Source organism: Pangasianodon hypophthalmus, chromosome 1 (genome assembly GCF_027358585.1).
Source record: "Pangasianodon hypophthalmus isolate fPanHyp1 chromosome 1, fPanHyp1.pri, whole genome shotgun sequence".
NCBI lineage: Eukaryota > Metazoa > Chordata > Actinopteri > Siluriformes > Pangasiidae > Pangasianodon > Pangasianodon hypophthalmus.
The window spans coordinates 25,875,615-25,888,742 of NC_069710.1; the positions used below are offsets into that span (position 1 = coordinate 25,875,615).

Here is a 13,128-nt window from a genome sequence, read left to right on the forward strand (position 1 = left end):
ACACACACTGGATTATTTGACAGAAAGGTTTTGTTGACGTGTCTAGGATGTCGGAATGAGGTGTTTATTTGAAACGCGGATTTGTGTGGGTTTTTTTGGGGGGTTTTTGTTGGGCTCAAACCATTAACACAACTCGCCTCAAGTGTAGTAATTTATTCACCGAAGCTGAGATCAGACTGAAAAAAAAAAAGAAAAACACACTACGCGTGGGCGTGACCAAAATGTACTTCATCCTTGCTATTGGTCGATCTACTTGAAGAGGCGTGGCCGTCTATTAAAACTGGCAGCACACGCGCGCGCTCTGTGTTTATTCTCTCGTGCGCTTGTTTTGTTGGTTAGTGTTTGTGTTTTACTCATACAGCTCTTTACAGTCAGGCAAGAGGAGCCTCGCGTTTTCTCTGCTGTCATTTTGCGTTCTTCCTTTTGAAGACTAACTTCATTAAGAGTGACGGATGGATTTTCTGTGGTTGGTGTGCGCGCTGCTGAGCGCCTGGTGCGTGTCCGCGGAGCGCCACAGCGTCTACTGGAACAGCAGCAACCCAAAGTGAGTAGTTTTCTCTACTATTGTGCTTCTTCTCTTGGTTTCCTCTTTTATTTCTTTATTCTGTCTGCACAAAGCTGCGCATTCACACTGTAGCCACTGCGTGTCTTACTGCACTAGTGTACTTGACTTCATGCATGCATGCAATATTGGGATTAAAACTGGAATTAACAGGATTTCTCCATATCGCGCGCGCACTATAAACAAGGCACGAGGGAAGTCGCTTTTGCGAGCTTTAATAGTGGATGGATTATGGGCTTGTTCACAAACACAAGTCTCATAACGCATTTTGTTTATTTGCTCCAACATGTAAGAGTGAGAATGCAGTATTTCATTTTCATGATTATACTCTTGTTGTGTGTGTGTGTGTGTGTGTGTGTCAGGAGGTTTCGGATTTATATCTGGTTCCAAGCTTTAAATTACACTAACTGGACTGTAATTACTTCAGACCCTTTTAATCCCCCCACCCTAACACACACACACACACACACACACACACACCGGGATAAAGCATCACCACAAACAGTTAGACTAATCAGATTAAATACAATCACACACCTCTGTAGGATTCTGTCACACACACACACACACACACACACACACACACACACAGGGATAAAACATGACCACAAACAGTTAGACTAATTAGATTAAATGCAGTCACACACTTCTGTAGGATTCTGCCATTCACACACACACACACACACACACACACACATGTCCAGAGCAATAAATAGACAGCCATAAGCAAGCTAGACAGTAGGCATGTCTGTAGTAGGCTACTAATTTTAAGGGAAGTCTTATGTTACAGTGTGTTACTAGGGGCAAGAAGGCACACAGCCCTGCCAGTGCAATTAGACTGTGAATGAAGCTCAAATCTGCACTCAAATTCCCCCAAGGTTAAATTAACCTTTACTGTGTTCATACATGTCCATCTGGAATTGTGTAAACACAGTAGGCGTTAGTTCAACAAAGTCGATTTTAGCTCTGTGTGTGTGTGTGTGCAGAAATGGGGTTTTAAAGTAGTTTGTGTAATTGATTGTGTTCTCATTTCACTCTGCATAGAAAGGTTGAAATGACAAACAGGCACTTTACGGGGATCAATACGAGACAGGGCGTTCAGGGTGATAGTATTGAGCTTTTAGAGCAAAACCTGAAGACAGAATTGTGGAATTTTATAGCCTTTTAGTGGCCAGGGTGTTAAGTCTTAATAGAGGTGCACAGGAATATGTCTTACAGGTCAGTGAGCCGCAGTCACATGCTTTGTCATAAACATCTTTTATGGTTTCTTGTGTATTTTCCCCGTGATGATAACGAGGAAGCAAGTGTCATGACTGTTTTATCAGAATATCTGTAATAGTCCCATTGGAATTTTTTGGGGTGGTGTTGTGAGCTACTCTCAGGGTGCGCTGTTAGTCAGTCACATGTTGTATAGTGCGTCACTGTTAATGCAGTTGCGTAACTTTCGGCTACCTGTTCCTGCTTTAACCAGACTCAGCACAGTCTGACTCACCATCCGTCAGCACGGAGCGCAGAGAGAGTGAGACAGAGCAACAGCTGGATGAGGGAGGGAGAGGTAAAGAGAATGCGTGGTCAAAGCCGAACTCTTTCAGCTTGGGCGGAAGGGTGTGAGGAGAAGAGAGAATTCAGTCGGGGATGCTGAGAATTAGCAGAACAAGAGAGTAGAAATGATTATATTTCAGTAAGAGAGGAGTTGGAAAGGAGAGAAAAATTGTATGGCAGCAGCTTATCTATGGTCCATTTTTCTTTTCATTTTAATCTCTGTATGGTCCACATTCATGCTAAAGCTTCCACTTGCATAACGGAGATAACAAATTCGTATAACATGAGGCAGTCTTCTGACCACTACTAAATTTAGACAGCCTTAAAATACACTCGCAAGTCGTAGGCACACAAGCTGTCGTCTTATTTGTAAACAGCACACAACACACTTACAATGAACATAATGCCATAATCTGGTTGGAGGCTTGCTATTTATACAGCATTTTCACTGTAAAGCCTCTCAATCTCGCCCTCGCTGGAAGGGAGGAAATACAGTGTTGCTTCATCAATTACATTTAATCTTCTCTTTTCACTTGCATTTCTTTGCTAGTTTCCACTTAGATTCTGCTAATGCAGTCAGAGATTAGTGTTTCTGTGAATTTCCCCAATACAGTGATGAATCACACCATAATGCTCAATTAATCAATCGCTGAGTGGATTAGTCCCTAATGGATGGTCCTCGTGGACTGCCACCCTACTCATGTGTTATCCGAGAACCTGCCAGAGTCGTATACACACACACACACACACACACAAGCTTGGGCATGAAACACACCAGTTGCCCCGGGTGGGTGTGTGTGTGTGGCGTGTGTGCAGCTGTTTATGATGGAGTGTGGACGGTAATGATTTAATCCCTTGCGTGCATCTTTAGAAAGTCGTCTCTCTGGTTAAGCGTGTGTATGCTCAGGGTGACAGGCCTGTCAGGTCTGATGTCTCTACACCCCGTCTGGGTTACGCGAACTTGTTTGTGAGTGTCTGTTCCAGCAGTGATGGCGTGCCTCAGCTTGCAGTGTGTATATGTGTTTGTGCTCTGAAGGGGGGAAAACATAATGAAGTTATTAACAGCTGAGGCAGAAATCACTGGGTCAGGACAGTGTGTTTTTAGGTTTTTTAACATCTGTTCATCAGCATTTAGACTGTCAGTGAGGGGGACTGGCTTTATTCAGTGCCCTCTGATATACAGGTCACACACACACACACACACACACACACAATGTCTGATTTGGGTATATTTAGTAAGTGTAGAGGGCTGGCAGCAGATGCACTGCTATACTTGACCGTCAGCTGTCCACTCATCCTCTGGACATTTCCCCATCTCTCTCTCTCTCTCTCTCTCTCTCTCTCCCTCTCTCCCTCTCCCTCTCCTCCTTTTTCCCAGTACCTCTCCGTTCCACTCACCATCTCCACTCCCTTGCTCAGTCCTTCCCTCAGATGCAGTCGCCTCCCTGTTTTTAGGGTGAGCAGCGAAGTACTTTTTGTCCTTTTACTAGTTCAATACACAGACAAAACCTACTCCTCCTGTGTGTAGCATTTTATTGAGGCATGTGTATTGTTACTGGCTGTAGGTCTGTACATTTTATTGACTCTATTTTTGTAGGACTCTAGTGGTGTTGAGAGGTGTGAGTAGAAGGCAGCGTTTCTTCAGCAAAAGTAGCTTTGAAGTAGCTGTTTAAATGCTTGCTAAAGTAAACCTTATTCTCTTGTTCTGAATAGTGTTGTCTGTCTTTTCTAAGCCTTCCTCTGACAGTTTTGCTTTAATTACACACAGACATGGGCACAGCTGTGTGCATACAGAGGACTGTAATCTGCTGTAAGGCCAGAGTTCAGGCTCAGATTACGGGTGCAGGTTTGTAATCCAGGCAGACGAAACCATTCACACCAAAATCATCCCAGAGTTTTAAATAGGAGCCAGTAATCCGAAATCCCACCCCAGTCAGTGTTTATGCATGTAAAATATATAATCGGAAAAGGAATCAGCAGTCATGATCTTTTATATACTACATTGCCACATATTAGATTGGGTTCTATCTATTATTTCTATATTTGAATGAAAGAAGACGCAATCCTAGATTGACTCATGAAGTAATGATTCAGTAATTCCTATAATGTAGGTTCACAGTAAGTAGATATCTGATTTTAAGTTGTTTTTCACCCCATTCTGTTCCCTTCTTATGTTTTCCTTACTTTCAGCCCCATGCTCCACCTCTCCATCTTATCTCCATCCCAGACTTCCTCCTTTGCCTCTGATTTCTTCTTCACGTCCCCATTCTCACAGTCGCTCCTCTGTTCTTTTCCTGCATTTCGTTTTTTTCTTGGTCGTAGTGTTTTTCTACACCATCTCCGTTCTCTGTCTCCCACGCTGATTAGTGTTTGGATTCTCACCACACTAAAGAGTCAGCGTTTTCCTGTCACCGCTTTTGTAGTACTCTGAGAGGTATTGTTCTCATCGTGTACACACTGTTTGCGATCTGGTGCACCACACTTGTCGTAGCGTAGCACGCATGATCTGGCAGTGGTTGTTTACACACGAGGCCCGGGTGTTTTAATTAGTGTCTGCTCCGTCGTCTAGCCTGATTGGATTACTTTACATCCAGCCTTAGTATCACAGCTAACTCACTGTTGCCACCTAGGGGAGTGTTCAAAGTGAGTCATTATCATAATGGCTGTATGTCTGATTGTTTTTACTCAGACACAAATTAATAAAGACAAAATCCATATCCTATTAACAGTGTAGCGTCAGATGACTTCATGCATGGCTTGCAATGGGTTTACGGATTCACAGGATGTCCTACCAGCTAGCAATTAGCATCCATTTAAAAGTGAAAGAGACAGGGAGAGAGGGCATTAAAAACAGAAAGACAGAGAAAGAGGGACGAGGGACGAGGGGGATGGGTGGAGGGGTGATGGGGTCAGACAGAATGAAAGGGTCATTCGTTTAAAAATTAGTCCCAATGAAGAGGTTTATTATGTGATCTTAAAGAGAAAAGGGAGAAATACTGAGGGAGAGGGGGATGGGCTGAAGACAGAAAAATAAAAGATGGACAAAGAGGGGGAGGAGAGATGGGGACAGTGATGGATGGGATGGATTTGGGAGGCTGCGAAAAAAATGGGCAAGCCGTCTCCAATGAGTTTTTAAAGAGGTGGCCACCGAAAATGTAGGGACAAAAAGTCACATCGTTGAGTTGATTAAGATTTCACTGTCTGGCACACACAAACACTCTCTCTCTCTCTCTCTCTCTCTCTCTCTCTCTCTCTCTCTGTCTCCCTGTCTGTGGGGTGGCAGTAGAGAAGCTAGCAAACAGCGGCTATGCGATCCGTAGGCTCAGTGTAATAATTCCACTTGGGAATGGTGGATGAGCCGCTTAGTATTCCAGCCTGGTCCTCTGTGGCTGGGCTAATTACTGCCATGATCGATAGACAGAGAATCAGCTGCTTATTAGCATTAGGCTTGGGCAATACGGCAGAAATACACTGCCACATTTGAAGACATTTCCGCCACACATGATATGTACCATGATCTTCATTTATGCTAATAAAGTCCCTGCTAAATAGCTGTGTGAAATTTAATAAGCATTTGGATGATGTGAAAGTTTCAGATATATTTCTGTTTAAATATACACCAAAAAATAAATCAGACCAATGAATGAGTAGCAGTGGAGTCAGTCGATCTTCTACAACTACTGATGGTAAGAAAAGTGTATTGTGACGAAGTTCGTCATGTTATCAATATCATGTCGTAATATTTCCAAGCAACTGGCAGTCTACAACTAATCCAGTAATATGGAATTCCCCCAAAATTCCACTGGTAACAGAGTTGCTTATAGGGAATAAAGGTGTTTGTGTGTGTGTGTGTGTGGGTGTGGATAGACTGGTTTTATTACCCAGCAGTCTAAGAACAAAGCCAAAATAGAATCAAAATGCTTGTCACAACATGCTGTCACCCCCCTCTCCCCTGGTAAGGTTTTCCAGAAACTGAATACACAGGTGTGCAAGTGTAGTGTGTGTGTGTGTGTGTGTGTGTGTGTGTGTGTGTGTGAAGTGCTGACTGCCGACTGCCATTATAGTGCAGTTGTTGTGGAGGACATGTGTTCAGTGCTGACTGTCTGAACATGTTGTGTAACGTGCATGTGTGTGTTTCGTGCCGACTCCTACAGTGTGTGTGAAACGTCTGACCCTGCACTTTGACTCTGCTGACCTGCTTGACGGCTCTGCAGCTTGAGACATTCCAGAGGGAGAAAGAAAAATGGTTCGGACCGAACGCTGAACCTGCATCTTGTACATCTCGAGACACGCTCTTCACTCTCTCACACACACACACACACACACACACACACACACACACACATACACACACACACAGAAATTCAAAAGCACACATAACATATGGCAGACAGAGCTTTTGGACAGTATGAAGGTCTCTAATCTTAGCACCTTAAGCATTCTGTAGACACACACACACAGACAGTGTGTTCTCAGCTCAGCCTGAGCCTGAGGCCCTGCAGCTGCACAGACTCCTAGAGACACAGAGTGAACAGAGGGAATGGGGATAGATAGATGAGGGAAACAGAGTGAAGCAGCTTGATCTTCAGTTGATTTCACACCAACATCCCTCACTCACTCTTAGCCAGCACCTCACTGTGCTAACTGTCACACGGGAAAGAGAGCACGGGCCGACTGCACAAGCTGAGCAAGCGTTTGAAGTGGCGTGGTCAAGAGGGAAAAACAACAGAACACGCTTGTGTGATTGTTAGGCCTTGGATCAAGGCAGATATATTAAACACACACACACACTGTATTAGTAATACACATTTACTGCAGGCATCACCAAACACCAGCACTTCAGTAAGCAAAACCTGAAGTGTGTTAATGACGCCTCATTTAGACTCCTCCTTTTTTAGAGAACCACATTGCAAGCAGGTCTTAAACAGCTCCTAATCAACTCTGCTTCAAAGAACAGGAGCGGGGGATGAGAGAATGCGAGAGAAAAAGCAAGGGAGACTGTTCAAATGACCATGTCATTTTAAACCATTAGCAATACCCTGTGTTGAACAATATACAGCTTAATACGTCTTGTGGCCAAGAAGTGAATATATATGGGCCAGGGATGTCTCTAGATCTCATAAAAATACCAGGATCTCAGATTATACATAAAAAAGTGACATAGAAACTCCCAAATGTCTTCCTAAATAGCTAGCAAGCTAACTGCTAGCAAATTACCTCACTTTGACACACCATGAGTTCCATGAGTGAGATTTCAGTATTAAGAGTCTGGGTTTTGCACAGACATATTTTTTTTTCTTTTACTGTAGCCAATCTTGTCACCATAGCAAGATAATTCTTAACAATAATCATTCACATTCGCTCAGTTTGCTAGTAAGCTAGTGTGTGATTTCTGTTAAGCAAGACTTTCCTGGTATCGTGTCATGTTTAAAGCCGTGGAGCTGACTGAATCACATCTGTCAGGGTGATTAAGAGAGTGTTTCTCTGGTCAATAAAGAAGAGCAGTCAGGTTTAAGAGCAAGTGCTGCTATGATTTACTGGATTAGCAGAATGCTGATTATTCTCAGACATTCATGTGCTTTGCTACAAAACAGACAACACGTGTCATTTTCCCACACGGTGAAAATTCTACAGGCTTAGCAGCATATACACCCCGCCGTTTGAACGTGGCTTTGATTACAAGCTAGGCGAGATGGGCTCTAATCCCAGCAGCAGCCTGTGCTAACAAGAGCAGTGTGTGTGTGTCTGTGTGTGTGTGTTTACCCCATTCTGAATAGACTGTGAGGCTGTTTTGACAGGTCTGCTAATTCTAACAGAGAACAACAGTGGTGCGAGATGGAGGTGTGTGAGTGTGTGAGTGTGTGACTGAGGTGCAGGAGCCAGCGTGTCTCTGTCTGAAACTCAACCAGGGGTCCTGACAACAACAACATGAGAGAAATTGCGAGAGGGCGAGGGCGGAGAGGGCAGCCTTTACTTTGATGGCAACACACACACACACACACACACACACAAACACAAGCTTGCAGGTCAGTTATGTACTGCTTAAAAACCTAGGGTTTGTAAAATGCAAATCTGCGAGCGGAGTTTATAGCATAGTAACACGGCTGGGTAGTAGCAGCCAATCAGGCATCTCGTTAGACAGCAGGATCTAAACGTTGCTGTGCAACCAGGCCTCACGGTCACCACAGGAGAGGGGTGCATTTAGGAAAAAAATTACACACTTAGTCAAATCCAAAACTGCAATCACTGTAAATCATTCTTAAGTGTTGCTTTTTTCCACAGGATTTGAATCACTTATACTCATCGATGAGGTAAATAAAAAAGTGACAAAAAGAACAGAAATTTCAGGTGTTCATCTGGTAAAACGTTCACCACAATGATGAAAGTAGACAATCTGTTCATGGCAAAAGGGAAGACAGGAAAACATGAGGAATGACGGAGACAGACACAGACAAAAAGCCGTAAACACACTGAGGGGGACGGCCAGGAAGGCAGACGGAGCCTGGGCGTCTCCTGAGCCGTCTCCGTTTTGATAAATGAAGGAAAGATGGCAGGACACGGGTCATGACTAGCAGCGGCATGTGCAAAAGTTCAAAGTTGTATAATTATAAACATTGCATGATGAAGAGACAAAAGAGTGAGCGTGAGTTAACAAATAAGAGAAAGATATTTGGACCCAGACGGTCATGACAGACTCTTGTCTTACCTTATCATGCAATCCAAATTCTTCACATAACATACATGACAGAAAACAGAAACAAAAACAGTGACCGAGACACGGAGGAGGGGGAAGAGGAGGAGGTGGGGTCATAAAAAAGTTGTTTATGTCCTTTGACCAAACCAGTAATACGAGGTAACGGGTACATGATCTCGCATAGGTAATGTCTATCAGCCGCTGTTTTGCTTCGGATTGATGCTTGCTTCTTTTGGGCGTGTTATTTTTCCCTATGTCTTTGTCTTGAGAATTCTGCATTAACACTTATCTCTAATCTAACACCAATGTTAAGATCATAATCAATCGTCTTTTTTCCCCTCTCTCCAGCTTCATGGGTGACGAATACACGGTGCACGTGCGCATCAACGACTACCTGGACATCATCTGCCCACACTACAAACGTGGTGAGATCCCGTCCCAGCAGGCCGAGCGCTACGTCCTCTACATGGTGGACTTGGAGGACTATGAGGTGTGCAAGCCGCATTCGTTTGATCAGCTGCGCTGGGAGTGCTCCAGGCCCTTCGCTGCCCACGCACCCGAGAAGTTCTCCGAAAAGTTCCAACGCTTCACACCTTTCACGCTGGGCAAGGAGTTCCGCCAAGGAGAGAGCTACTACTACATCTGTGAGTGTCACACCAAATACGATCAAGCTGAGATGTGTGAGGTGTAGGAAGAGTACAGAAAAATAGCATAGGGGATAATATACACTCTCAAACATAAAGGTACCAAACTGTACATTTAATATGTATCTTTCACCTAGAAGCAAGAATATAAGGTGCATAATTGAAAGCTTTACTGTATTTTTAAAGATTTACTCTAAAGGATGCATACTAAAGGTGCAAAAGATACACACTTGGTACCACCTTAGGAACAGTTTCGTACCTTTATTTCTGAGTGTAACATAGGGGTGTTATTGTACACTGTGAGAAAGAAATGTGAAGTATTGCCATCTTTTTAAAGAATACACCTGGCAAAAATCTTGCTTAAGTTCATTTTCACCCCTTAAACTCCTTATAAGGACATTATTCAGTAATTAGGTGAAGATAAGAATAAAGGTCTGTAGTTACAAGAGTGAGGAATATAAGTCAGAGATGTCATTTTCCCATTAAGGGTTTTTAAAAAAAATATATCTAAGCACTTTCATGGGTTACAAGCACCCTAGAGCCAGGCTGGTCAGCAAATTTAATACTTGCCTTGCTGCTGAATTTAAGTTTGGACTTATTTGGCACGATAAACTGTGACCCTAGCACACGTTTCCACCATGATCTGTATGCACTGTGGGACATTTACTCCTTGATGTAGTCTAATGAACCAGTGAGAAAGCTTTACACAAATATGAACCAGCTGTCTGAAGTTGAATTTAGGTTTAAAAGTTTCCATATATTTTTATTGCCACTAAATATGTCCTTTATTGCTTTTCTAAACATTTCTATATGTTCACCTGTATCTGTTCGTGTCCACAGCCAAGCCTCTGCACCAGCATGGGAGCGACTGTCTGCGGCTAAAGGTCGACGTAGTCGGACCTCATGGTAAGCCCGAAATACATTATTAGCATTCCTAGCAGTAACCACGGCCTGTTTTATTCAACACATGCATAGCATGTGCTAACACCTGACGCCGGTGAGAGACACGGCTATTTTTAGCTGTTCTGTTTAATTACAGCTTTCTTGCATATTTTGTAACGGTGCTGATTGATGCTTTTAGGTTCCAAAAACCACAAGAAGACGACAGAGAAAGAGGAGGAGACGGAGGGAGGAAAGCACGGAAGAATGGGCGCAGGAGGAGTGCACAACCCATCCAACAGGCTTCCGGCAGGTGAGCAATGTCAATCTGTCATCCCTCCATTCAGCTCTGCGGGTTTATTCCAGCATTGGATTTCACAAAGATCTGCACGAATTACACAGCCGTGACGTGTGCTCATCACTCCTCTCTCTTTCCCTCTATATTTAGATGATCCTGTTGCTATGATTCCAGTCGTTCAGAGGAGTGTAGGCAGCTCTGCCATTCACATCACACCAGTCTCCTTCATCATCACACTCGTCCCTGTCTTCCTCCTGCTCTTACACTGAGACCGACTTCTCCACTGGTCCATTTGGACCTGCTGATGAACAGACTTTTTACCAGCGCTGGTTGCTGGATCTGAAAATATGGATTTTATACACAGATTTTTTTTTTATATGTTAAATGATGTGAAGCATGGGTGCTGGTGTGTAAGTTGTTGAGTGACGTGCTTGTGTTTGTGCGAGTGACTGTGATATTTGGATTTTTAAAAATTTGTTATCCATACTCTTTGTTTTTAAAGAGGAAGATTATTACCTAACAGCTATCCCTGTTTGCCTTTTTTTTACTTTACTCTTGTAGTCTGTGTAAAGAGCACAGATTGGAGGTCTTCTTTAAGCAGCAGCTGGAAGATCTGAATGGACCCACTGTGTAACTGCATTTTTTTTTTTTATTAGTGTCATATATACGGTATATATAAAAAAAGTTCTCAAACTCTGTGAGCCAACAAATATGCTGGTATTCTCAAATATGTCCTGCTCTTGGTCCTCCGAGGAAAAAGACTTGTGCATGTTGTCATGTATGTGCAGCCTGAAATGTAGCCATTTGCAAGCGTTTTGTCAGATTTCCTATTTTTTTGCCTCAAAGCCTACAAGGTGGTTTATGTAATGAAGCACTATATGTAATTTAACAGACACTAAATCTGTTTTATACAAGCAAACTGACATAAATGTACATATACCCACAGATGTACAGTTGTGCTGAGGGTGCGTGCGTGCGTGCGTGCGTGCGTGCGTGTGTGTGTGTGTGTGTGTGTGTGTGTGTGTGAGAAAGAGAGAGAGAGAGAGAGAGAGAGAGATGGAGGAGCTGGTCTTCTCTGACATTAGAACAAGCTCAGTACAACTGTACATACACACACACTCATGGACGCAGGGAAGTGTGGAACTCTAAAAGTTCACAAGACAAGCTGTGTTTTCTTTATTTCTGTGGATCTGTAAATAATTGTGTAAAGAGTGTACATAGAGAGTTATATAATGCATTTGTTAATTATGAAAATGTTCAAAAATGTGAAAGAAAATAAAAAAACATTGTGATACGTTAAAAAAAAATTGGTTGTGTTTTCTTACTATTGAGTGCTGAGAGTGGCACATAAACTTTGGGGGTTTTCTGAAGATTTATTCATGAGGTGTGAGCAAATCCCATCTTAGCCAAGCCAAATGTCAGCTCTGTGCTCCATCTCCCTCTTATCCTCTCCTCTGTTCCTCTTTTCATCCCTCTTTCCCTGGCCACGACTTCACAGTCTCTATCCAAACACCCGAGCACCAGGGGGGGGGGAATGAAAGGAGAGCAAGGGGGAACGGGGCAGGAGTGTAAACTGTCACCAGGGTGCGAGGACGTCACTTTAGTGCATTTTCTCTGACACTTCCACCCCACTTTCTACTACTTTCTCCTGAGAAAAGTCAATACTTGTGCTAGTTTTGTTTGGCCAGCACATTTGCCAGCTTGTAGACAATGTTCCATTGATTTCACTAATTTTGCTGAAAAGGAAAATGGCTCTAATGCAGATGGTGTTGGGGTCAAAGAAATGACAGAAGTTGCACATGTAGAATGCTCAAGCAATCAGTCTCACTACATTTGTCTGCTTACCTTTTCTGTTTTATACAGCTCCTCCAGAAAGTATTCACCCCCCAATGATTATTTCTCTTTTGGCTTTACTGCAACATCAACTTTACGCATATCAGAATGGGATATGTTTTCTGCTCCTTGTGAAGAGACTCTTTACAGACATGAAATAAAATAATGTATTTAAATGTTCTCAGAATTATTTGAAAATAAAAAAAATCTAAAACTGCTTAATTGATAAGTATTCACCCCCTCAGTGTGAACTCTCCTTTTGCAGCAGTTACAGGTTTGAGTTGTCTTGGATGTGTCTCTATGAGCTTTGCAGATTTTGATTTAGACATTCCCTCAGTGCATTCTCCAACTCTGCCAAATTAGATGGAAAACGTTGGTGAACAGCAATTTTCGGGTCATGCCAAAGATTTTCAATTGGGTTTAAGTCTGGGTTTTGGCCATTCCAGAGCACAAATCTTTTTATTTTTTTTTTTTGGAGTCATTCCTTTGTAGATTTTACCCTGTGCTTTGGCTCATTGTGCTGTTGGAACATATATATTTCACCCTAAATGCAGATGTCTGGCTGACTGGAACAGGTTCTCCTCAAACTTTTGCTTATATTTGGCTCCATCCATGTTGCCTGTGATGGCAACAGCTCGTTTCAGTTCCTCCTGCTGAAAATAGCCCTAATGCAACC

At 42.9% G+C, this 13,128-nt stretch overlaps 1 protein-coding gene across 1 annotated transcript; it reads left to right on the forward strand.

Annotated features, from left to right (window-relative positions):
* Positions 1 to 296: 296 nt before the first annotated feature.
* efna1b (ephrin-A1b) lies at positions 297 to 11,926 on the forward strand. The gene is made up of 5 exons (XM_026944788.3): positions 297 to 544; positions 9,147 to 9,442; positions 10,283 to 10,348; positions 10,524 to 10,634; positions 10,770 to 11,926. Exons 1-5 carry the CDS (start codon positions 453 to 455, stop codon positions 10,886 to 10,888), a joined length of 684 nt encoding a protein of 227 aa, XP_026800589.1. The 5' UTR covers positions 297 to 452; the 3' UTR covers positions 10,889 to 11,926.
* The last annotated feature ends 1,202 nt before the right edge of the window (positions 11,927 to 13,128 follow it).